At 38.3% G+C, this 27,845-nt stretch overlaps 1 protein-coding gene across 18 annotated transcripts in view; it reads left to right on the top strand.

Moving 5' to 3' along the window:
• The window catches only part of RIMS1 (regulating synaptic membrane exocytosis 1), a 554,640-nt gene that overhangs the window by 291,701 nt on the left and 235,094 nt on the right, over positions 1–27,845 (top strand). Inside the window, exon 1 of one of the 18 annotated variants that reach the window (XM_038748652.1) lies at positions 6,336–6,585. The exons of 16 other annotated variants lie outside the window; for them this stretch is intronic. In XM_038748652.1, the coding sequence (XP_038604580.1) occupies positions 6,420–6,585 (166 nt within the window). In that variant the 5' untranslated portion in view covers positions 6,336–6,419. Of the gene's footprint in view, positions 1–6,335; positions 6,586–17,495; positions 17,521–27,845 lie in introns of those variants that run through there. One more of the 18 variants, XM_038748653.1, reaches the window with a different exon arrangement.

Here is a 27,845-nt window from a genome sequence, read left to right as displayed (position 1 = left end):
GGGAAGCCTATGGAATAGAAAAAATAGGGAGACCATATATAATTCATTATAAGTGCCCAACACAGTGCCACCCCTAAACAGGCACTTAATGAATTACTTTCAACAGAGATATTGGAATTTATTTTCTCTTTATATTTCACAAATGCTCCATCATCAACATTTTTTACATGCACCTTTGGCAGGTATATGAAGGTTTTATGGATCCTGATTCAGTAAAGTTTTATTAACAGTGAACTGAGCTCTACAAATAGAAAATTTCAAAGTCCTGGCTAAAAGCTTATTCCTCCAGCTTTACTTCACTTAATAACAATACATTTTGGAGCAACATTCAATTTAAAAGAATCTAAAAGAACTCCAGCTTACCCAGTTCTACACTTTTCTCATCTTAGAGCAAACATCGAAGGATAGAAGAAAGGAGCACCTATCAACCTTTCCTTGTCACTTCCCAATACACTCCTGTCCTAGATGGAAGGCAAAGAATTGAAGCCTGGAAACCACTTCCACTTCCACTCCTCCAATTCTCTTTTTTATCCCCTCCAAACTGGCTTCCAGTCCCTTCACTCCGGAGAAACAGCCCACTCAGAGGTCACAAATGATCTCCTATTTGCGAAATCCATCAGCCTCTACTCCATCCCAATCCTTATCAGACTCTCAGTTCCCTTTGGCTCTGTCAATGACCCCTTTTTCCTGGAAATATTATCCAACCTCAACTTTGCTGACAGTGACCTCTCCTAGTTCTCCTATCTCTCTGATGTCTCATTCTCAGTCTTTTTTGTGGACTCCTCCTATGCCTCCCACGCCCTGTATGTGGGGGTCCCTCAAGGCTCAGTTCTGGGTCCCTCTTATGTTCTCCATCTATATTCATTTCCTTGGAGAACTCTCATGGCTTAAACAACCATCTACATGCAGATGATTCTCTAATCTAAATCTCCAGCCCTGATCTCTCTCCTTTTCTCCAGTATTGCATTTCCTCCTGCCTTCAGGACATCTCTATAATAATAATCATAATAATAATAATAATAATAATGTCATTTATTAAGATCTTACTATGTGCAAAGCACTGTTCTAAGTGCTGGGGAGGTTACAAGGTGATCAGGTTGTCCCACGCGGGGCTCACAGTCTTAATCCCCATTTTACAGATGAGGTAACTGAGGCCCAGAGAAGTGAATTGACTTGCCCAAAGTCACACAGCTTGACAGTTGGCAGAGCTGGGATTTGAACCCATGACCACTGACTCCCAAGCCCGTGCTCTTTGCACTAAGCCGTACTGCTTCTCTGCTTGGATGTCCTACCATCACCTCAAACTTATAGTGTACAAAAATAGAAGCAGCGTGGCTCAGTCAAAAGAGCACGGGCTTTGGAATCAGAGGTCATGGGTTCAAATCCCGGCTCTGCCACTTCTCAGCTGTGTGACTTTGGGCAAGTCACTTAACTTTTCTGTGCCTCAATTACCTCATCTGTAAAATGGGGATTAAGACTGTGAGCCTCCTGTGGGACAACCTGATCACCTTGTAACCTCCCCAGCGCTTAGGACAGTACTTCACACATAGTAAGTGCTTAATAAATGCCATCATTATTAAAAACAGAACTCCTTATCTTCCCAAACAAACCCTGTCCTCCCCCTGACTTTCCTGTCACTGAAGACAGCACCACCTTGGCTTTATCTTCGACTCATCTCTCATTCAACGCACATATTCAGTGTCACTATATCCTATCAGTGCAAACTTCACAACATTGCTAAAATCCACCTTTTCCTCTCCATCCAAACTACTAACATGTTCATCCAAGTCCACCGTATCCCGCATGATTACTGCATCAGCCTCCTCTCTGATCTCCCTGCCTCCTGTCTCTCTCCATTCCAGTCCGTACTTCACTATACTGCACAGATCATTTTTTTACATAAATCATTCATCCCATGTTTCCCCTCCTCAGGAACCTCCAATGGTTGTCCATCCACCTCTTCATCAAACAGAAACTATTTACAAATGACTTTAAAGCCCTCATTCACCTTGCTCCCTACTATTTTACCTACCTGATTTCCTGCTATAATCCAGCCCTCACACTCTGCTCCTCTAAAGTCAACCTAGGCACTGTATTTCAATCTCATCTATCTCTCCACCGACCTCTTGCCCACATCCTGCCTCTAGCTTGGAACACTCTCCCTCCTCATGTTTGACAGACTAACTTCCCCACATTCAGTGCCTTATCGAAGGCACATCTCTTCCAAGAGGCCTTCACCAACTAGGTCTTCATTTCCTCTTCTCCCACTCCCTTCTGTATCTACTTTAAACTTGGATTTGCGGCCTTTATTCACCCCTTCTTCAGTCCCACAGCACCTATGTACACATCTTTAATTCATTTATTTAAATTAATGTCTGTCTCCCTCTAGACTGCAGTCTTGTTGTGAGCATGGAACGTGTCTACTAACTCTGTTGGTAGACTGGGAGATTTGGGACTAGATGAAAAGGAAGTGGAAAGAACTCAAGTTGGACATGTTCGCAGGCTGAGAAAAACTAGGAACCTCTGAACAGAGAGAGAATCAGTGCCTAATAGGACATAATCTATAGTGGGAAGTGGTGAGAAACATAAAAATCAAGATTTTACTTTCTGGGAAATATTTCATGTGGCTAAGGTTTTTTGAACTGACAAAGAACCACAGGAGTATTGGTAAGGAAGACATCATAAAAAAATTGATTTAAATGTTTCAATGACAATGGATATATACCAAGAGTATACAATTTAAAATGTATTTCCATTAGTAAGTCTTTCTTATTTTCAAGATAATAAGGAAGACAATTGGTAAAATTCGAATTTCATTTTTTCCAAGAGCATCATGAGAAGAAATCATTCGGAAGGCTAACGGCCACTTAGTTGTGCTTTATTTAGTCCTTTCTGCAAATAAATTCACAGCAGGAGAAAGGACATTGGCTAGAGCAGATCTGGGATGGGAAACAGGAGTGAGTGGCTTGGAGGAGTACGTCATTCATCAAGAGGCTTATTTCCTGACTCCTGTGGATCTGGCGAAGACCCAACAGAGATACCAATATGCTGCTGCTCAGTAAATTCTACCAATCTACCGTGCACCAGGCCCACATAGGCTAAATAATTATGCACTGTATTTTATCGAACCATTCTTCACATAGCTACACCGTGCCTGCAATGACCTGAGTCAGTCAAGCAAAAGAGTCTTTCTTATGCAATACTAATGTTCTCTTTCAGGCTCTATTCTCTGCTGCTCCTGACCCATAGTATTTTGCGCAATGATATAAGCAGAGTGAAGGGAGAATTGCATCCTTCATGCACTTTGTAGATAAACTCTCAGGAGACAGGAGAGAAGTTAAAAAGAAAGATTGAATTTGTGAAAAGCTGGAGCTTGTTTGCAAGGCTGACTCCAATTTGATTTGTAGTGGGTGCACCTGAGATGTCTTTCCCTTCAGAAGGGCTGGAGGAAGTGTTGTTTGTTGATTCAGAAGAGGAAGCAACCGAGGCAAAACTGGCAGCTGCTGGTAAGCGACTGAGGATCAGTTTGGGGTGGGGAATTCATGGCTTATTTTTTAATCCTTCTATAGGAATACCTATAGCCAACCAGCAGTTGGCTTTTCTGACATCTGCTACTCCAGCATGGCTGGTTCTCTTTTCTGGTATTGGATGCCGAGGGATTTTATTTTGTGTCTTTCCCAGAGCAGAGTGTCATTTTATTGGATTTACCATGCTCTCAGTAGTCAGTTCACCTGAATCAGGATGACTGAGTTAGACAGTTGCCTTAATAGAGTGAAAAATTCAATCACTGCAATGGATTTCTTGTATGTTATCCTAAGATAATATGTGGGCAACTCTCAATTTGATATTATTATATATTAATTCCATAATTGCAATTGATGTCTATGTTTTTCACCAGGCTACCTCCCATTAATCAGCTAATGACTCTATTGTTACAGTAAGCCATTCAGGTGGGCTGCCTGATAGGGGATGCTATTAGTTTGACATCAAACCAAGCTACTTTTTCTTGGATTTTGTCTTCAAAGTGGTAGTGCCCGGACTTCAGTGAATGGGCAAGATTGACTTTGTGGAGAGGCAGGCCCTGCTGCCATTCCAAAGGAGAATTTTGTAATACCAACCCAGGCTCCCCATGTCCTTTGGGATAGTAAATGGGTGAAAAGTTAGTCCTGGTAGTTGTCCTTGTCTGATTTAGGATTTTAAAATTTATAAAACAATGCAATACTTGTTGGTGTTCATTCATTAAGTATCTGTTTCTCTCAAAGTATTGTGTTCTGTGTTTGACCAATTGTACCCAAATGCCAGTAAGGAAAGTAAATAGTGGCTTTTAAAGTGATAAATGCCAGACACATCATAAGGAGTATTTGAACTGGATTCAAATATGATTTTATGAAAGGAAAGTAAATGGTCTAAGTGGAAGTAGTTCTGTTTATTTTTGGTAGGTGTAAAATGAATTGACTGTTAATTTCTTTAGTGGAAAAGTTCTAAGCTGTCAAATTCATTTCCATGGAGCCTAGTTTAATATTATCTTTTCCAGTCCAGTAGGGTCCTTTCCAGTCCTGTAATTTTTATGGTGTTTACCCCAAAGAATAGTTACTCTAACTAGTTTAATAGGATCTTGGTGTTGGAGTTACGTTTTTGAATTGTTGCAGTAGTTTCTGAACATTTTCCAAGAAGCCTTATGGAAAATGAGCACAGTAAAAGAAGTGATTAAAAATACTCAGTATGCATCCATTCTGGTAAGAAAGGATCATTATAATGTAGTTATAAATATATACGGTACATAAATAATGATGTTATTAATAATAACTTAAATTTGGGTTTAAAGAAACACTGGTACTTGATGCTGTGGAAGTAGGGAGGGAGAAATGAGTCTGAATCAAAGGCCAGAACAGAGGGAAGGTAAAAGGAAAAGGAAAAAAAATATACTAAGCTCATGTCAGTTGATAGAAGAAATAAATCACACCTAATGGAGAAAATATATAGTTGCTGTACTTTGTTTTACTTTGTTTTACTTAATTCTCACCCCCACCTTTTATTTTCCAAAAATAATGAAAGCTTTCCTCTTTTCTGGAAAGATTCAGCAGCTGTTTATTCCTTTGTTTTCCTTGGTACTTTTGAAGATTTAGATTTAATACAGTAGGATTTTACCACATCTCATAAGATTTCACTTATACTCATTTTATTTTGGGAGGGAATATAACTCAGAATTCATGTTTGGGCAACTTGATGTGGAGGGATTTTGTTCCTCTGTGGAGTAAATTGGGTAGTGGCTCTTTACAGAACAGAGACCATATCTAATTCCCACCTGTATATTCTTTCCCAGTATTTAGTTCAGTGTTCTTCATTAAATAATCAATCAATTCATGGTATTTATTGAGGGCATACCATGTGCAGAGCACTGTACTAAGCACTTGTGAGAGTACAATATAACAGAATCGGTATACATGTTCTTTGCCCACAAAGAACTTACTGTACAGAGGGGGCAAAGGAAGCACTTAATACATACTATTACTACTTTTTAAAGATCATCAAATATGTGATAGAGATGAAATCTGACTCCCACAACAACTGACATTTTGGATAACTCAAGTCCATTTAGGATCCCCAGTTATAAGCAGGAGTCATCCATATCTGAAAACTCTCTCTTAACCATTTGACAGAGCTTTAGAGGAGTCCAGATTCAGTATCTCCTAGTGATAACCTCATATAACGAGTCGAGCAGTAGGAGTGAGTAAATTGCTGACTTCAAAGGGCACTGCTACCCTTGTGCTACCAATCATTGTATCCATTCAGTTTCTACAATTTTCTCTGCTGCCTGTTAAAGCCAGTAGGAAGAGTTTAAAATTCCAAAGATGATAGATAAAGAGCAGTCCTACATAAACAGTCTTCACTGAAGACATTGCAGTGGAACAAAGTGTGTCATATCCAACAGTATACAACTGTGACAAATAATTTCAGGTAAGTGTATTGCAGCTCTCAAGTTGTCTGGACATAACGGTGTTTTCTGTTTAGTCCTTTGGTGTCTGTCAGTGAAACCGACTGAACAGAAATAATAAACAGGTTCCAGAGCCTGTACATTCTTTTCCCTGTGTCGGTGTTTAAGAGGCTTCAGCATTCATCTCCTACTGCCGGCAGAGAGGTAGCAGCTATTTTGTATTCTGCTTTGGAAGGTAGTTAATCCTGGGCTCATCCAACCCGTAATGTTTCTTTCAGCAGGAGCCTTTTCAGCATAGCACTGAGCAGCTATAGATTAATGCAGTAATCAATAAAAGCAGTACACTGCAGAGATTTGTTTTGATGACAGCAGCACTTATGGCCTTGTTTGGTGTCACCGTTGTATAATGTTGGACACTGCAGGCTTTTCTGGCTTTGACTGAGAACGCATAGGCCACAGGGACGTCTTTTCCCGAATCTCCTTTATGATCCGATGGATTTTTGATTGTCTTGTGGGTTTGTTTCTTTTGCCTGCTGGAATTTGGGGAGCGACTGGATGCCGGTATCATTTATTTAACCACTCTGACGCTGCTGTTATGTTTTCTGGGTTTCTGCAATTTCTCCTTCCCTATACGCTGTATTCAGGAACAGGTAAACTCAACTGTGATATTATCATTGTGATTTCATACGGAATTATCAAAATATGCAGCTTAATGTCTGGAAGACATTATTAGATTGTAATTTCATTCTCTATTGAGAATACTATATCTTTTTTTTTCAAAGGCTGGAATTCTGTATGCAGACTGTCATTTTTAAAATGCGATGGCTTGAAACTATTGCAATATTCCTACGTAATGTATCTAAGGTATTGTAACAATTTCAAAACATGACTTTCAGGTGAAAATGTTCAGTTAGAAAACCACAGTGCAGTATTTTTTGCAAGGTATTAAGCTCTTACTGTGCTAAACTATACCCGTCCCAATAGTTAAATAAGATGGTAATAATTTAAAAACATGACTTTGAGAAAATGATGATCTCCTAGGTATATTTTTTTCTGGTTCAATTGACCAAGCACCAATTTGTGTTTTCTGAATCCTGAGGAGGTTAATCCAAAGGTGTGTGAGGAAGACCAATCTTTTACATTTGGGGTATTTTTGAAAGCACTTCAGTGATGTAGTTAAGTGTGAGGTAGAGGGGCCTTGTAGCTTCTGGTTGGAAAAACTGTTCTTAAAAACAAATGAATGAATCTGTATTTTGCTTTATATAACAATATGTTTTAGACACATTAGGAAAAATGACCAAACTCTCAATGTAAAGCAACGGAAGGAGATTGAGAATGAGGTAGAAAAACTCAAGGAAGCTTTACATTAGTTTCTACTCTGCAAAATGGGAATAATAATAAATCAATGGAATTGAGTACTTTATGCAGAGCACTGCACTAAGCACTTGATTACATTACATTTTTGTTTGTTTTTTAAAGTGCCTTGAGATATTCAGAGGAAGGAAGCTAAGTCTAAACTGTATTTTTCCAGAGTGTTTTCACAGCAATTCTCATTTGATATGTGAAATATCTCCCTCTGTGTTGAGATACACATATTTTCCCCATTTTACATTTAAGGAAATTGAGGCTAAGATGCAGCAGGCCAGTGGCAAAGCTGGAACTAAAACCCAGGTACCCAGGTACAACTCACAGCCCTGTGATTTTTCTTTTTGACTATTCTGCCGAGACTTTCTTATCAAAGAAGAAAATTGAGTCCCTTCTCACTTAGTCTCTTCTGCTGTGTTCCTATACTTTTCAAATGATATTTAAGGCACTAGTCTTTTCTAGAAAAGAAAACTTCTTCTTTTAATTCCATGACCAAAACCAAATAAAAAAAGGTTTAGAGAAAGTTGAAGGCATTGGAGTTGTTATATTGCACTCCACCCAAGTGGAGAAGACATCACATGCTTTACTGCTACTGCCTTAGGTAATGAACACAGAGAGAAAGCTACTGGATAGATTCTTGAGGGCTTGCCAGATGCAATGATTATCTGAACTTCCAGGAACTGAGGGTACAGGACAGTATGTACTGGAATTTCCCATTGCCATGCTGCATTCAGTGGACCCCTCTTTGCTCCTTTCAGAGGCTGAAGTAAATAAAACCAGAAGGAGTTGGGTAATCATGGGGAAAATTACCCTTGTACAGCTCCGTAAAGGAAACCACCCAGACAGGCCCATGTATTTTCTTGTATAAGTGACTTGGCAAGGCAAATTTGTTAACTTTTATGGTTGCTTGTTAATACTTATGATACCCAGTAAGTTGAATCTTAAATAAGGGTATGGGGACATTGTCCTATACTAACACTAGCTGATAGATGTGTACTCTCTTCACAGTCAATCTGGGCTCCTGTGAATTTTGGTTTTATAGAGTATTTTAAGCCTGTGATGATTGGGGAGCAAACCTTAACGTCCTAAACATTTGTAAAGAACACAATTTTTTTTGGTTTGCACTTTAGAAAGCTGCACATAGACACACACATACACACACATTTCAGATGTTACCTTAAGGTATGGAAGTTTAAATAATGTGACATCTCTTTAATTTATTGAGATAATTCAGTTTTTCTCATCATGTAAATATTATGAGCCTATACAGGGGCATTCAAGACAATTTATTTAAGGATAAGTTTAAAATAAGAAAATATTCATCACTCTTTTCTGTCAAGGAACCTTCTTCATTTATTTTTGTTCTCAGATATATTTAGAAATGGGTATTTGAATTTTTTACAACTGAATTAAGTCAGCAGAAAGGAGGAAATTTAAGGATGGTCTAAGGAGTGATCATTTGCTTCAAATCCAGTAGATGGGAGAAGAATAGTTAAGATTTTGTGTAGAAGCAGCAGTGATTGCAGAGAAGTTCAAGGTTGGCTTTGTCTTTGTTGTCTTCATTCTCCTTCAGAGTTGACATTGTGAATGGGATGCTCATTATCCACTCCGAGGTGGTAGTGGTGATGATGGACTCTCACATAAAAAAAAACGAGCTTCAGTCCTGAGACTTCAGGATCAAGTACCTAAGTGAAGCAATTGATGATAATGATGAAGTTTGGCACACTGCCACTAGCACCCTCTCAGTCATGTCCCCAGGAGCACACAAAGAGTGTAGCTAACAAGCAGGCAGGCATGGAGGCTGTGTGTCGCTAAAGGTTTCCCTTGAACAGGACTTATTCACAGCTGGTCACAGCATAGAGCTGATCCTGTGCTGTAGCCTCATAACCCTGTGGGAACTTACCTGGGTAACAACTGGTATCTTCTGACCACATTAGCCAATAATATTTTAGGATTCCAGCTATCCACTCAATGGTGGAGGCTTGTTTGAAGTTTGCAGATACATGGCCATGCCTTGATGGATTTTAGGCTATGACGTTACAGCTAATGATTGGTTAATGTCTCTTGAATGGTTTAACATCCATGACATTTTTGCATCTGTCAGTTTGTTTTGATAGTGTTCCATCGTGTAAGTTTGATAAGCCAATGATGATATTTGGTTGGAGGGTAAAGAAGAGGCTGATAATGGTTCCTTTCTAATTTCTAAATGCCACAGGTAGCAACCATTAGGTTTGATGGTAAATGACTCAAGTCAAATTACCTAAAAAGTGAAATATTTAAGGATTCTTAAATCCATAATAAGCACTACTAAAAAGACAGTGATCAAATTGTCATGGAATCACTGACAGAAAATCTTATTTTATATGAAAATTAATTTTCAGGAACTTTGGAGAATGCTAGACTCTAATTTTTAGATGTTTTTAGTCCTTTCTTGGATGACTGACTATGCAGCTCAACCATTAAGCTAACTAAAGGGTTATTTTCCTTTGAAGTTGAAGTCTGTTTATCAGTTCTTCCTCAGTGAGCACATCTTTACAGTGAAGCTTTTACTGCAGTAGCTTCAAATATGATACTTGGATCTTACTCCCATTTCAGTCTAACCTCTCAAGTGTAGTGTTTCTGTTTGCCAAGAGTGTGCATTTCATTCATATTCAGAGAGATGCTACTCATGGTAAAGTCCTATCCATTACATATGTAGGAGAGACAGAAATGACCTATACATGACTGAAAGTCTGTCTATTTCATTCCTCGTGCATGAAAAGAAGGTCTTTGCTGCATTGATGCATTTATTTGTAGCTTTTGAGTTGACTACTAGCCATAGAAGCACAAGGCTGAGGTTAACAGATGTGGTCCTCTGTTGAATTTGCTTGGAGAGAAAGAGCTTTGCCTAATGGGAAGAGCACAGGCCTAAGAGTCACAGGACCTGGGTTCTAATTCCAGTTCTGCAAGTTGCCTGCTATGACTTTGGGCAAGTCGCTTAACTTCTCAGTACCTCAGTTTTCTCATCTGTAAAATGGAAATTTACCACTCACTATTTAATGATTGATTAGAAATTATTTTTATATAAAATAAATAAATGATGGCCTTTGTTAAGCACCTACTATGTGCAAAGCACTGTTCTAAGTGCCGGGGGCTGGGGATGAACAAGGTGATCAGTTTCTAGACTGTGAGTCCACTGTTGGGTAGGGACTGTCTCCATATGTTGCCAACTTGTACTTTCCAAGCGCTTAGTACAGTGCTCTGCACACAGTAAGCGCTCAATAAATATGATTGATTGATTGATCAGTTGTCCCACGTGGGGCTCACAGCCTTAATCCCCATTTTACAGATGAGGTAATTGAGGCCCAGAGAAGTTAAGTGACTTGCCCAAAGTCACATAGCTGACAAGTGGCGGAACTGGGATTAGAACCCATGACCTCTGGCTCCCAATCCCATTCTTCTTCCACTGAGCCACACTGCTTTAAGGTCATAGGTTTCATGTAATAATAATTCTTATCATTATTATAACTGTGGTCATTGTTAAGTGCTTCCAGTTTGCCAAGTACTTTATTAAGCATTGGGGTAGATATCAGATAATTAAATTGGTCAAGGTCCCTGTCCCACATAGGGCTCACAGTCAATCAATCAATAAATTGTATTTATTGAGTGCTTACTGTGTGCAGAGCACTGTACTAAGCGCTTGGGAAGTACAAGTTGGCAACATATAGAGACAGTCCCTACCCAACAGTAGGCTCACAGTCTAGAAGGGGGAGACAGAGAGCAAAACCAAACATATTAACAAAATAAAATGAATAGATATGTACAAGTAAAATAAATAAATAAATAGAGTAATAAATATGTACAAACATATATATATATATATATATATATATATACAGGTGAACAAGTACTGAATCCCAATTCCACAAAGGCAGTCCACCACTTCTCCCCCTTCTACTTATCACTCTCTTCTTTCTACTAGTCCATGTGTGGCCACAGCCAGAAATTTCCACAAACTTCTAACCATCTTCAGAATAGAAGCAACATGGCCTAGTGGAACAGAGGACATGGGGGTCTGCCACTTTCCCCCGTGTGACCTTAAGTCACTTGACTTCTCTGTGCCTCGGTTCCCTCATCTGTAAAATGGGTTTTCAGTACTTGCTTTCCCCACCGCTTGGACTGTGAGTTCCATGTGGGAACTGATCATGCCGTATTTACCTCAGCACTTAGTACAGTGTTTGGTGCATAGTAATTGCGTAGGTTATACCATAATTATTATTTTATGGACAAAAAGCCCAGAAACACAGTATTGTCGTGTTAACTCTAACCACTGCCCCCTAACACCTGGAATATGGCCTATAAAACTATATCTCCAGCCCTGTGCAATCTTACACTTCCTCCTGCCTTCAAGACGTTTCTACTTGGATGTCCCGCCAACAACATGTCCAAAACTAATCTCCTTATCTTTCCTCACAAACTCTGTCCTCCTCCTGTCTTTCCTATTACTGTAAAAAACACCACTCTAGCTCGTAACCTTGGTGTTGTCCTCAACTAAATTTCTTTCATCCCACCCATATATTCAATCTGTTACTAAATCCTGGTGGTTCTACCTTAACAATATTGCTAAAATCCACCCTTTCCTCTCCACCAAACTGCTACCATGCTGATCCAAGCACATGAGAAGCAGCATGGCCTAGCGGCAAGAGCACAGGTTTGGGAGTCAGAGCACATGGGTTCTAATCCCAGCTCCATCACGTGTCTGCTGTGTAACCTTGGACGAGTCACTTAACTTCTGTGTTCCTCAGTTACCTCATCTGTAAAATGGGGATTAAGACTGTAAGCCTCACGTGGGACAACCTGATTACCTTGTATCTATCCCAGCGCTTAGAATAGTGCATTGCACATAGGAAGCACTTAACAAATGCCATCATTCTTCTTCTTCTTCTACTTGGAGCCCAATGTCAGACAGTGTATCCAACCTGATCGTCCTGTATCTACCCCAGAGCTTAGTACAGTGCTTGCCACTTGTAAGCACTTAAATAGTACCACAACTGTTAATATTATTGGTTTGTGTGGCCAGCCATCATTAGACACATTTTCAGCCTTTGCCCTCATGTTGAGTGCTATTGGTACTGCAGATTTCACTCAGAAGTTGAGAGTGCTATTCAACTAACTAGTGGTAGCTGAATGTGAATTACCAATAATAAACTGGACTGCCTACTTGCATATGAATTTTGTTGGGATGCAATAGATGCTAGTAAGATACAGCCATAAATTATATTTGCAATGTTGGCCTTGTATTAGTGCCGAGCCATACAAATTCTTCACATAATCACCTGTGATTCTCAGTATGTGCTGCTACTGATGGTGATGGTATTTGTTAAGTGCTTACTATGTGCAGTGCACTAAGTGCTGGGGTAGATACAAGGTAAGCAGGTTGTCCCATGTGGGGCTCACAGTCTTAATCCCCATTTTACAGATAAGGTAACTGAGGCACAGGGAAGTTAAATGACTTGCCCAAGGTCACACAGCTGACAAGTGGTGGAGCTGGGATTAGAACCCACGAACTCTGACTCCCAAACCCATGCTCTTTCCACTAAGCCACAGTTTACCAAGAGCCTGGCTTTGAAGTCTTGGGGAAAGCAAACTGGCTGAGGTACTGGAAAGGAAACGAAGAGAGACTGGAAAACCTGGTAATAGACATCAAAATCTCCACTTGTCAAGAATCCTGCTTGTCCATCACAATTCTAAATTGTTTCTAAATTGTTGCATACTATAGCTATGTAAGGGCTCCAGTTTATACTTATGATGATTGTTAACCTCTTGCATTTACTCTTCGTCCAAATGTTGTTTACTTTCCAGCTACTGAAATATTTATACAAGACCAGGTTGAATTCCCTAAGTGAAGGGTATATATGTCAAATCAGTTGAAAAACATCCAGAAACATCCAGCCTTCTCAAAAATGTAATCACGAGACACAAGTTAATGCTGGTCCATGAAGACTGCATTAATTTTGGACAGTTTTAAATTGTAATACAACATGATTTAAGAGATGACTGACCCACAACCCATTATTCTTCGCAGCATGTTGAAAGAATAAGATGGCCATACTTTTTGTAACTCAAGAGTGGATTTTCATGGACAGGACTCAGACACCCCTTACAGAACCTGAGTTCATGATTCAACAGTGTGGGAAGAAAAGAGAAGGGGAGATAGGAGGGATCAAAATGGAGGAAAGGAGGTTTCTTTTGACTGTACTCTAAATACAGCGCTTTGCCCACAGTAAGTGTTCAATTAGTCCATTAATAGTATTTCTTGAGAATGTACTGTGTGCAGACCACAATACTAAGTTTGGAGAGAGTTCAGTACAACAGAGCTGGTAGCTACAATTCCTACCCACAAGACATTACAGTCTAGTGGGGAGACAGGCATTCAAACAAATTACAGATATGTCCATAGGTGCTGTGGAGCTTAAAGTGGGGAGGATATTACCAATAATAATAATAATAATGGCATTTGTTAAGTGCTTACCATGTGTGAAGCACTGTTCTAAGCACTGGGGTGGATACAGGATAATCAGGTTGTCCCATGTGGGGCTCACACTTTTAATCCCCATTTTACAGATGAGGTAACTGAGACACAGAGAAGTTAAGTGGCTTGTCCAAGGTCATACAGCAGACAAGTGGCAGAGCTGGGATTTGAACCCATGTCCTCTGACTCCCAAGCCTGGGGTTTTTCCACTAAGCCATGCTGCTTTTCTGCTAAAGTGCTAATGGGTATCAAGTGCTAAAAGGTACAGGTGTAAGTGCACAGGTGATGCAGAAGGGAGAGAGAGTAAAGGAAATGGTGGCTCAGTCAGAGAAGACCTCTTGAAGAAGATGTAGAGCTGAATAAATACCACTGATTGATGGAAGTAAGAGAGGTAAAAGGAAGAGGAAAGGAGAGAAACAATAGAAGGAAAGACAGACTGTTGGGATGTGAAAGGTGAGAGAGAAAGAGAGATATCCAGAGTATGGGAAGGAGCAGGCAAGAAGAGAATGAAATGACAAAAAAAGGAGGGAGGGAAGGTCAGGAGGAGAGAAAGCAACATGCTGACAAACCAATATGAATGAACAGAGAAATGAAAGTCCCTGCTTATTCATATCCACAGGGTGCATTTCCATACACTCCTACAGAAATCTGTCCCTTCCTACTCTCCCCTGACAGAAATACTCTCCCATTTAATGTTTTGGTTCAGGGAAATAAAACAGTTAAATGTAGAGAAAAGACATTCAGTGCTGTCCTCTCTTGTGGGCAGGGAATGGGTCCGTTATATTGTTATATTTTGCACTCTCCCAAGCACTTAGTAGAGCGCTCTGAACACAGTAAGCTCTCAATAAATACAACTGACTGACTCACGTCTCCACTGCCATTCCCACTACTGCTATCATGTCCTCTCGTGCTGCAGACTGCTCCCTGGAAGTTTCCACCGTGAGCATCATATATGAGGCAGGACTGTGTCTACCAACTCTGTCATATTGTATTCTCCCAACTACTTATTACTTTGTACAGAGCACTATTTAGCAGTCAGTAAATGTGATTGATTGGTTGATTGAGGTTCAGGCCATATTGTCAACTTTGGAAAGCAGCTCATGGCAATAGTACCAAAGCAGCATTGCCTGCCTTTTCTCTCGAATACGTTGCCATTTCTGGCTGGCCTGTGGCAGCCTCCACCAACCAGCCAAAAACATGACTTATGGGGTCCTGCTGTTGTTTTTTGTTGCTGTGACTGGTGATTATGATCCTGCCGGATGTGACTCTTGTTCATGTTTTAAAAAACTGAACTGCGACCTGAGGCTTCCAACTGTAACATAGATCATGGTAAAAATTGCTCTGTGCTGAGAATGGTGAGCCCTTGAGCAGCATGAGGCCCTCAGTGTGTTTGACTAGGGCTCAGAAGGGATAGCCACAATGGGAAAATGGAAGGAGAGCCCTGGTCAATCCCAGTCCCTTCACTTTACCTGTATTCTGAGCTGAATGGGCTGTTGCAGCCACTTCCAAGAAACTACTCTTTGAGGCTCCAAGTGGAGCCCACTTCTTTTTCTGAGAGATACCCTAGAATCAATAGCATTGTCAGAGGTAGCCCCTTCCATCCTGAGCTAGTGAAGCCTGGGTCAGAAGAAGGAATTTCCATTCTCCACAGAGGTCAACTAATTGATTGAAAACAGTGAGGAAGGAATATGTCTGTCTCCATGTCACAACCTCTGTCTCTTGCTATTTTTCACCCACTGTAAATTTTGATCTTTGCTCATTTCAGACCCTGTCTCTAAGTCTACCTTTATATGTTATGTTCTGCCTTTCTTTCACCCAGGGTCTTTGTGTCTCTTTTGTCTTTTCCTGACTACTTCTCACCCCACACCTTGTCACTTCCTGCCCTAAGGAAGCCTTGTCCACCAATACAGCGAGAAATGAATAATTTTATAGTCCAATTTCATTTCCTTATATTTTATTTGATTATAATGTTCTGCATGAGATTGTTAATCATTTCACTAAGGAACTGCTAGTCATTTGCAGCATTTGAAACTCCTGTTTCTCCCTTTGATTGTATGATCCCCAGAAGCAGCCACTAGGGTAATGAGTTTTACATGCCCGTTAGAAAATATTGTTATTCCTCTTGCTCACGAATGCCTGAGAGAGCAAACGAGGGTGGCTGAAATGACCAACTTATGACTTTAAATCCAGGTTATGCTGCTATTGTGAGAGGCTGTCAACATGGAATGGATTTACAAAGTTTCCTCTCAGCGTATGTCACTTCACATGGACTTCTAGTCTTTTAAAACAAATACGTAAATTACACAAACAGTGGGATCCAAGAACTTTCATAATTTCCATTCTATTCATAATGGTGAGTAGAATGGGTGAGCAGAGGTATTTGTTTAAACAGTTCCTATTTCTGCTATCAAGATTTATTGGCAAAGTGTAACTATGTTTGACTTTCTTGCACCCTCAGATAATAAAGTTGTATAAAATCTACCTTTGTTCTGTAATTGATATAAAATTAATTTTGAATTTTAGAAAATAATTTATTTTATAACCTGCAGTATAGACCCTGGCGTATGTTAACACATCTGTTTAAGTATTCCCAATGAGCATTTCTCCCATTCACACTTTCTAAAATACATGGTTTTCCCTTGTGTTCTTGAACAATTCTGAGTGCCTAAGGTTTATTCAATGCTTGGCAACTTTCACTGTGAAAAATAAGAATTTTTATACGTTTTAGAATATTGGAATATTCCTGGTAGCATTATTCATAGCACTCCCTTCAGTTTCCCTTTGGCTTAGCACTTATTTACTATGTTATGTAATGTATTACAAAAAAAAGTTAGATTACCATTTAAAAGAATCTATTTAGATAACATGACTGCTTCTACACCATGTTCCTTGAGGTCCCTTTCAGTTTTATTTATTTGATCCTCTGAAGTTATAAGGTTGTATACATATCAGTTTTGTTCTGTGTAAAAATGAAGCATAAAAACAAGTACATAAGGAAGTCAGTAAAACACCCACAGATGGTCCTGGCAAGTGAATATGCTTTGCTTGTCAGCACTCATCTTAACTAAGGTTGTCTTTAAAAAAAGGATGAACACTTTGTTGGACTAGAAAAATTAAATGAATTCAAACCATGGATCCTAAAAATTACTCTTGTACTCCAGGATTATACCCATGACTGAGTATACACATGTAATTTAAACTTCAGAAGTAATCAGCATTGCTGATCTAGTTTGTGTGTTTCCATTTATTTCTTCTTTTTGCACTTACAATTCATCATTATCATCATCTGGCTTTGCATCCTTGCAATTTGTATGAGTAAATCACTACCTTATTTCAGTTTTCATAATTTCCATAAGCATGTGAAAGTCTAGCAGAAGCTGCTTAGTGTGCAGAATCACCACTGTAAGATATATGCTTTTATTAGTGCTTTGGGGATGTGTTGTTTTAGAGTATCTTCTGGATAATGATTGACATTGCCCTTTGTCCAAGATGATTTACATCTGGCCTGCTTTCTTCTAATGTCTCTGCTTTGACTATGCCCAGCACTACAATTTCTTAAACCTTTGGTAACTATCCAGTCCCCAAACAATGAAAACAAATAAACCCCAATTTTTTCCACAGGGTTTCCTGGCTGGTTATTACGAGGCTTTGCACGTGACAACCTGTTCTCCCACGTGAATGGAATACTCAGTGTCAATGTGGAGGCCTGGTCAGTTGGAAAGTTGCAGTTAAATCTTTACATCCTGCTGGAAGCACTTCCAAAATCATTCTTAATGTATAGATTTTTATGTTGGCTAAATTTTCCCTATTAGTGATGTTTAGAGCCATGATGTGCTAACTCTATTTTCCCACACTGGAGAAAAATCCCTACCTAGGGTTATTCATGCATAATAGACTCATGCTTCTTTGATTTGCCAATATATTTCAGTAACTCTTCACCCAAGTACTCTCTGAGGTCTTGGGAATCATACATTTAGTTATTATTTTCCTCAGGGTATAAAATCGTTCGTCATCCTGACAAGACTATGAAAGTTACATTTCTTTAGGGCCCACACAAATTCTTAGGTAGGTACTCATTATTTTAGAAACATATGCTATTTTTTCATTTTATTTTACTTTTTGCAAATCTCTTCTAGTCTGATTGGAACCCAATCAAGTTCACTGTTTTCCATGTTCCTTTATCTTTAAGCTTAATTTGTGCAATTCGTCTCTTTTTTTAAAGAGGCCTTCATTGCTACATTATTTACTGGCTTAGTAAAATCTGGAAAAAAAATCTTTAAAAAAATCTGAAAAGTTGATCAAGAGGTCAACGGTAAATTCTCAAGTAATTTGCCATTAAACAGTTAATTTATGAGGTTATTATTGGAAATAGTTCCATAAAAACTGGTTCATAATTTTAATTTCAGTTTTGAAAATTGACAGGAATGCCTCTCAGGTTTCTCATCATAGCATGCTCCAATAATAATTGTCTATTTGTTGAGTGCTTACTATCTTTACGGCAGTCAGTCAGTCATGTTTATTTGAGAGCTTACCATTTGCAGAGCACTTTACTAAGTGCTTGTGAGAGTACAATATAACAATATAGCAGACACATTCCCTGCCCACAGTGAGTTTGTCTAGAGGGGGAGACAGACATTAATATAAATAAAATTACAGGTATATACACAAGTGCTGCAGAGCTGAGAGGGAGGATGAATAAAGGGAGCAAGTCAAAATGGCACATAAGGGAGTGGGAGAAGACGAAAGAAGGGTTTAGACAGGGAAAGCCTCTTGAAGGAGATATGCCCTCAATAAGACTTTGAAGGGAGTAATTGTGTGTGGATATGAAGAAGGAGGGAATGCCAGGCCAGAGGCAGGATGTGGGCAAAAGGTCTGTGGTGAGATAGTGAGATTGAGGTACTGTGAGAATGTTGGCATTAGTGGAGTGAAATTTGTGGTCTGGTTTGTAGTAGTAGATTAGCAAGGTGAGGTAGGAGGGGGCAACGTGATTGAGTGCTTCAAAGCCAATGGTAAGGAATACTACACTGTAAGTACTGTACTAAACAAATGGTAGATACAAAATAATCAGGTTGGACACAGTCCGTATAATAATAATAATAATAATAATAATGGCATTTATTAAGCACTCACTATGTGCAAAAAGCACTGTTCTAAGCACTGGGGAGGTTACAAGGTGATCAGATTGTCCCACGGGGGGCTCACAGTCTTAATCCCCATTTTACAGATGAGGTAACTGAGGCACAGAGAAGTGAAGTGACTTGCCCAAAGTCACACAGCTGACAGTTAGCAGAGCTGGGGTTTGAACCCATGACCCCTGACTCCAAAGCCTGTGCTCTTTCCACTGAGCCACGCTGATCACTGTATAAGTAGGAGGGAGAACAGAGGAGCAAACTGAAGTGATTTTTCCCAAGGTTACACAACAGGTAACTGACAGAGCTGGGATTAAAATCCAGGTCCTCTGAATCCCACGCCCATGCTCTTTCCACTAGTCTCTGCTATCAATTAAACATAATCATTATGCTTAGTTTGATTAGCATTAAAAAAATGAGGATTACTAGAAAACCTTTTTCTTTAGATGCAAACATCAAACTGTTAATTTAGTCCTTTTATATTTTCATATTAAGAATCTTTGCCTAATTTATTTCTTGAGACAACAGGATAGTAGCTTCAGTTCTTTTCTATGTGTATAATACTTCAAGTCCAAAATGAGCAGAAAGTTTCCCTTGATAAATTCACACAAATAAGTCAAACTCTGGAAAAAGGTTCCCATGTTTATATTTCAGATCACTTGATAAAAGTGATAAAAGTGATCACTTGATAAAGTTCACATGTTTGGGTTGGAAGCATCTTTCTGACACAATTGTAACACTGTTATATGGTGATGGGAATAACAACTTCTCTTTGCTTCAAGTTTCGTTATTTACAGGAGCTTTGTAAGAAATAACACATTTTTCGATAAATAGCATGGCTTTGAATAACATTAATAAGGAAAAAACTAAAGAGGACTTCAATCATTTTCAGATTCATTTAAAACACAAGTGAGAAGTAGGGCATGAAATAGAATATTGTCTTGTAATTCTTGCGCACTGTAAAAACTTCAAGAAATGATTTGATTAGCTACCCAAACTGTGCCTACACCAACTCCTTTAGGTAAATCCCATTTTTACTGTAGATACTTGGTTTCCTGAATGATAGACTGATTTCAAGTTTAGTTCTCAGTCATCAATAGTAAAATGAAACATATTACATGTTCATGATATTACAAATGTTCAACTTTACTGATTATCTGCAAACCAAGATACAGAAGATTAGTAAGTATGACTTCATATAATCATTTTAGCATAAAATAATGGAAAATCTTTAAAAATACATTTAAACATTCATAGTTAAAAGTGCAGAGCATCCAAAATGCGTGTGGGTATTCAAACTGGTTCAGTCATTATTTTTGACCTCTGGCTTAGTGAATGGAAACCATAGAAAATGCTTTAAGCTATTTCACTCTTCTTAAATCAACACTGGATAATATTTAGCCATCCACAGTACTCCAAAATTAAGTGAGTAGATCGTTGCCTGTAAAATTGTATACTTTAATCACTAATGGGAAGGCATTCTTCTTTATGAAGAGGTGACTTCTTTCTGTTCCTTTTCTGGATAGTACTTTTTTTTAACCCTTCTCTCAACTTGTATTATTTGGGAGTTTTGCAAGCCAGGAGAGGTACAGATTTCCAGCATTTCATTGCCTGACATACCTAGCCTGAAGTTATTGTAGTTGAGAAATAATAGGATATTCTAGCCTCTATTAATTTATCAAATCTCATGTGAACTATTCCTTGTGATCATTTCCGTTAATTTCCAGACAGCTCAATGTATTAGATCAACTAATATTTTCCAAAAATTATATATAAATCTGCCCATATTACAAAGCTGTTTGATGAGCATCAGGAATAATATCAATTAATGGCATGTAAATAGCACTGCATTCAATTCTATTCCACACAGAAATTCACATAAGCAGACATACAAATTACACACACACACACACACACACACACATACACACAGAGCTCTTGCCTTCCAACTTTAAAACTCATTAAAGACATGAACACAGACTGGTATCATCCAAGAAAAATATAATCCCAGCTCCTCCACTTGTCTGCTGTGTGACCTTGGGCAAGTCATTTAACTTCTCTGTGCCTCAGTTCCCTCATCTGTAAAATGGGGAATAAGACTCTGAGCCCCATCTGGGACAACCTGATTACCTTGCATCTACCCCAGTACTTAGAACAGTGCTTGGCATATAGTAAGTGCTTAACAAATACCATCATTAGGAGAAGCTGCATGGTGTAGTGGAAATAGCCTGGGCTTGGGAGTCAGAGCCTTGTGTTCAAATCCTAGCTCTGCCACTTGTCAGCTGTGTGACTTTGGGCAAGTCATTTAACTTCTCTGTGCCTCAGTTCCCTCATCTGTAAAATGGGGATTAAGACTGTGAGCCCCACGTGGGACAACCTGATTACCTTGTATAAATCCCAGCACTTAGAACAGTGTTTGGCACATAGTAAGTGCTTAACAAATACCATTATTATTATTATTATTATTATTATCATTATTATTATTATTATTATTGTTAGCTCTGGCCATTGGGTGCTGTTAGGGATCTCAAAGACAAATAAAACTGAATAATATATGCCAAACTTAAATTTTGCCAATAGTTTAATATCCACCATAGCAGTTTGACACTAGAGTCTAGTGCTAACAAATAGGTCAGGTGTCTGATCTGAGTTCAGAATCTCATTTTGTTTCCCTTCCAACACCACAGTGAAGTCTCTTCTGATGTAGCAGAGCCATTGCCAAAGGGCAGGAAATAGGAGGGAGATAAATCCCAGGCTAAGGATATTCAGAAGCAGGAAAATCAAAAGTTAATGGTGTAATAATTATATTGATAATTCTATGCCAGATATGGACCTGTGTGGAGATAGTTATATAGAAAGTATGGGCAGAAATTAGTAGTGAGATTGTCATGGAATTTTTGGGGCACCCTATCTGTCTTTTCTGTGTAGTTTAAGAATTGTATTACAATGAGTGACAAAGAGGAAGGCTATATGATTCTGTCAAATGAGCATTCTTTGGTAAAAGTAAACAAAATCCAATCAATCAATCACATTTATTGAGCACTTACTGTGTACAGAGCACTGTACAAAGTTCTGGGGGGAGTACAGTATAATAGAGTTGGTATATATGTACCCTGCCCACAGTGAGTTTACAGTCTAGAGGGAGCTCTTTATGGTGTGTGTTAGGCACTGCTCAAAACACAGGGGTAGATATTTAAAGTAATCAGTTTGAACACAGTCCATGTCCCACATGGAGTTGAGAGTCTTAATCCTCATTTTACAAATGAGGCAACTGAGGCACAGAGAAATTAAGTGACTTGCCCAAGGTCATACCACAGACAAGTAGTGGAGGTGGGATCAGAACCCAGGTCCTTCTGACACCCAGGCCCATGCTCTATCCACTAGATAATAAATATCAAGATTTCTACATGGTGTTCAGAGACCTTATTAAAACATGTGACACCAACAATTAATCTTGGCTCAGTCAATTAAAAACATTTACCAGTTCTGATATATTCATAATAATAATAATAATAATAATAATGGCATTTATTAAGTCTTTTAGACTGTGAGCCCACTCTTTTAGACTGTGAGCCCACTGGTGGGTAGGGACTGTCTCTATATGTTGCCAATTTGTACTTCCCAAGCGCTTAGTACAGTGCTCTGCACATAGTAAGTGCTCAATAAATACGATTGATGATGATTAAGCGCTTACTATGTGCAAAGCACTGCTCTAAGCGCTGGGGAGGTTACAAGGGGATCAGGTTGTCCCACGGAGGGCTCCCAGTCTTAATCCCCATTTTACAGATGAGGTAACTGAAACCCAGAGAAGTTAAGTGACTTGCCCAAGGTCACACAGCAGACATGTGGCAGAGCCGGGATTTGAACCCCTGACCTTGGACTCCAAAGCTCAGGCTCTTTCCACTGAGCCATGCTGCTTCTCTAAGATTCTAGCTCTAACATGATGCAGCTATATTAAATTAAAGTCAGTGATCCAATCTTTTTTCCTTCACTAGCAGAATCAAATACGGCTCCTTTTCAAACTGTTCTGTGCTGTAGGGTCAAGGATGCACTAAGGAATTTTGGAAGTTAATATCACTATGTTATTCTCTCTGAAATTCTTTCAACTCAGTAGGCTGGGAATAAGATTAAATTATATTGAATATGTCACAGGAGTTCCCATTCTCAAGAAGCACATGTACAGACACACACACATACACACACACACCCACAAAGGCAGGAAAAAACTGTGCTACTCTTTATAATTTAATGGACTGAGTTTGAAGAAAAGGGGAGTAATGTAACAGTCTGCCCCAGTAAACATCATACATGATATATATAAACATTCAGTGAAATCTGCCAATGTTCACTTAGTGTATAATTCAGTAGAACAAAGGTAAATGAAGAAGTGGAAAAATATTGAGTCAAGATGGTTAGTATGAAGTTTGGGAGATCAACAGTGTAACATCAACATTGCATCAAAATTAATTCCAATTGAAGATCAATTTGGGAATTTTTGTGTCTAACCTTTTTGTTGGCAGACATGTATGAACTTATCACAGACTCCACATCTGTCTCATAGAGCAGTGACAGAAATATGGCACAAAATCATGAACAATGCAAGCAGATCAAAATCACTGGAGCAGTGTTTATCACACTAAAACTCCACTGTGCAGGACAGGAAAAGGCAATTAATGATTGCAAGCTTCCTCTAGGCTTCATGATGGTTCACATCATAGAAAGCAAGTAACAGATAATGTGGTGAGCAGAATAAAAATGTTAAAAATACAATGAAGTAAATGCAATGAAGTAAAATTTCAAGTAATGTGGCATATCAGTGGATAATTGGGTGACAGGTTAGCCTGAAATATAGGAAATATAAATTGGGTGAAAATATTCAAATGAAGGTTTTAGGAAAATTGACACCAAAGGGAGAAATGTCAGTGTTGCCAAGCAATATGGCTAAGTAAAGCAAGCATGTTGCAAACATCCATTTTTGCTAACACATTCACATACAGAATTGATGATCCCACACTGGTATTTTCAGCCTCACTTGCATGCACTGATAGGAATCTCACTATCAATGGAATTAAATTTTAGCTCATAGACTGCAAGCAGCGTGGCTTTGGAGTCAGAGGTCATGAATTCAAATTCCGCCTCCACCAATTGTCAGCTGTGTGACTCTGGGCAGGTCACTTAACTTCTTTGTGCCTCAGTTACTTCATCTGTAAAATGGGTATTAAGATTGTGAGCCACCCGTGGAATAACCTGGTCACCTTGTAACCTCCCCAGTGCTTAGAACAGTGCTTTGCACATAGTAAGTGCTTAATAAATGCCATTATCATTATTATTTATTATTACACAAAAATCAATTTGAATATGAAACTAGAGGTGTAGTTTCCCTTGAAATCCTTCATCATTTACAATCCTACACATAAGCTGATTTTAATTTATTTCATCAGTTTTATGGAAATTTTCTGCACTAGGGATTCAGTGTGTTGTCATCATGCTTATAGGGAGAGGCTTGTTTATGGAGTGAATAAATACTCAAACCTTAATATGACAAACCTCCTTTAAAGGAAGAGCTACCATTTGCCCTCTGTTGAATTTTTCGGTCATATTTTTTAAAGTTGGAGGCATAAATCTGCTATAGTTCATACAATGCATTCAGCAGCAAATCTTATGCTTTGAAATAATCACACACAGAAAAAAATACCCAAATCTAGATGACTTTAATGGACTTGCGTAAAAGTAACTTTAGTCTATTTTCTTAAAGGTAGGAACATTTTACCCCCCTTTTTCCCTAGATTCTACATCAAGGATCATTTTCAGTTTATCTTTTACAAGCTACTTGAACATTAGATTTGAATATTATGAACTATTGTTGACATAGAATATTTTCAATTGGTTTATTATTCAGAATGAAGTTTTATTAAGAATTTATAATTTTTTAAAAGGAGAGTAATTTGTATATTCAGGAAAAAGATTTAGTTAATGTCATTTTTCTATGGAATACAAAATAACAGTATAAATGTGAATAAAAGTAAATGAAGTGAGTAAAATTTAATGATCTTCAAAAATCTGTGTATAATAAAGAATCAAAACATTAGATTCATGTCTAATGATTATCATTGTAATGTATTTTATATGGTAGAAACTGCAGATGTATTTTTCTTATATTCAAGTATTGACAATTTGGAATTTGGAATTATTTTTCTCTTCAATGGATGATTGCCAAAGCATGGACAGACAAGACTGGATAAAGAAATTAAAATTAAAGAAATTTTAAAATTATAAAAAGAAAATTAAAATTAAGAAATTAAAATCTGGCAGGGAAGGTTTATCCTATTGCCAAGGTACGTTTGAGAAATGATTATTTCCATGGAATTAAATATAGAAAATGGTTTTGGATTTAAGAATCATGAATATTGAAGACAATTTGTACTTACCAAGTGCTTAGTACAGTGCTCTGCACATAGTAAGCGCTCAATAAATACGATTGATGATGATTGATGATTTTAATTCATACAATAAACTTATGTTTCAAAAAAATTCAATTATAATAGATGGAACATGAAAACATTGACCAAAATTACCTACCCAAATTTTCATTTCAGAAGGAGCCATTTGTTTTTATTAATGGTATTTGTTCAGTAAATTCATCAGGTTAATCCGTGATCTAAGAATTCCAGCAGTATATTTTACTACTATGCGGTATTACAGAAATAATTTAATCCACTGAAAATGGTAAAATTGGATCTTAGGCATGATTTTTCTGTTAATTCTAAGGACTTTAACATATACCTCCCAGGCACTGTACTAAGTACTGGGGTAGATACAAGATAATTGGGTTGGACACAGTCCCTGCCCCAAATGGGGTTTACAGTCTTAATCCCCATTTTACAGATGAGTTAACTGAGGCATAGACATGGGAGGCAGACCCGTTGTTGGGTAGGGACCGTCTCTGTATGTTGCCGACTTGTACTTCCCAAGCGCTTAGTGCAGTGCTCTGCACACAGTAAGCGCTCAATAAATAGGATTGAATGAATAGTGGGAGATTTGCGGTCCTAGAAGTTGGATTCCCCAGGTTAAGCGCTCAGTAAATACGATTGATTGATTAAAAAAAAAGCTCTTAGTACAGTGCTCTGCACAAAGTAAGTGCTCAATAAATGCGATTGATTGATAATCATGGCTTTTGTTAAGCGCTTGGTATGTGCCAAGCAGTCCTGGCTCCATCACATGTCTTCTGGGTGGCCTTGGGCAAGTCACTTAACTATCCAAAGTCTCAGTTTCGTAATTTTTAAATTGGAGATAATAGTACCTGAACCCTACCTTGCAGGGAGATTGTGTGAAGCAAATTAAAATTTTGAGAAGAGGTTAGGCCTCATAGAATGAGCACAGGCCTGAAAGTCAGAGGACCTGGGTTCTAATCCTAGTAATGCCAATTGTCAGCTGTGTGACCTTGGGCAACTAATTCAATGTCTGTGTACCTCAGTTTCCTTAACTTTAAAATAGGGACTGTGTGGTTCAGGGACTGTGTCCTACCTAATTAACTTGTACCTTCCTCAGTGCTTTGAACAGTGTTTGACACATAGTAAGCACTTAAATACAAAAAAAAAGTAACTAACCCAAGATCACACTGCACATAACTGGTGGAGGTAGGATTAGAACCCAGGTCCTCTGACTCCCAGGCCCATGCTCTTAATAGTGGGTCATGCTGCTTCTTTGTACGTTTTATTTTTTTAAGTTTATTGCTTCTCCACCCTGCCAAAAATGAAACCAGGAGGTTAATACGTGATCTAAGAATCCCAACAGTGTATTTCACTACTATGAGGTATAATAGAAATTAATTTAATCCATTTAAAATGGTGAAATTGGATCTTAGACATGAGTTTTCTGTTAATTCTGAAGACTTTATACATATGAGCTTATGTAAACCCCATTAAGTGATTCTAGGCTTAAATGAAATACATAAATAACCCAATTAAATTGTTTTAGCAATTTTATATGGCAGAATACCTTCAAATTTTAAAACACTAATTTTTTTTTAGGATTGTCATCTGTGTCTGCAAATAAGACATTTGTCTTTAATGTAATCTATTCAAATATTTTTGTATTCTTAAGTGTTAAAATGAGTTTTTCTTTTGCAATTCACAAATAATGAAGACCACATATTTTGGCACACATTATAGAAAATTCCACTTTTGACAAAATTCTGTATGCATGATAATTTTAGAAATATTAATGCATGTAATGTGCATATACACCAATCCTGCAAATGCAAAGGCTTAAGACTTTCACGTCTGTGAAACTACACATTTCTCGTGATATTTTACTTCGTCATTGGACTAAACTTTGTCAGAAGTTTAAAATGATAACATTCTTCCTTTTGTCTGTATTTTGAGGGTGGAAACAAATTATGTTAATATTTAGTTACAAAATGTATATGTAATAGCCAAGTAGGGAAAGGGAGAGGTAACTCTCCCAGTATATTTGATATTACCCAGGCTACTGGAATATTATGCCTAGACTGGGGTCACTGCAGAACAGGAAAGGAAACCTTCAGATTTCAAAGGAGATTCAAAAATTGGATAATATGGAACTCATTCACGCAGTGAAACTTTTAGATTGAAAGATTTGGAGTACAAATAACATGAGAAACAGTTATAGGCATGGGGATTATCCCATTTGGAAATCAGAAGGGAAGGTTCAGTTTCATTATTTAGCCCTCGAGGGATATTAAAATGTGACCTGCTAATTTGTAATTCTGCCAAACACTGAACTTGAGAAAGTGACCACTTGTTACAATTGGGTGGCTTTAGGTTAGATTTAAGGCAGCATTTACTGACTGGGAGATTGCATATTGGAAGATTTTTTTTTTTTAGGAAAGTGATGGAATCTTTTTTTCTGAATAAATCGGTGGTAT

Source organism: Tachyglossus aculeatus, chromosome 1 (genome assembly GCF_015852505.1).
Source record: "Tachyglossus aculeatus isolate mTacAcu1 chromosome 1, mTacAcu1.pri, whole genome shotgun sequence".
NCBI classification, from domain to species: domain Eukaryota; kingdom Metazoa; phylum Chordata; class Mammalia; order Monotremata; family Tachyglossidae; genus Tachyglossus; species Tachyglossus aculeatus.
Note: the sequence above shows the minus strand (reverse complement) of the source record. Positions and strands in the feature narration are given on the sequence as shown.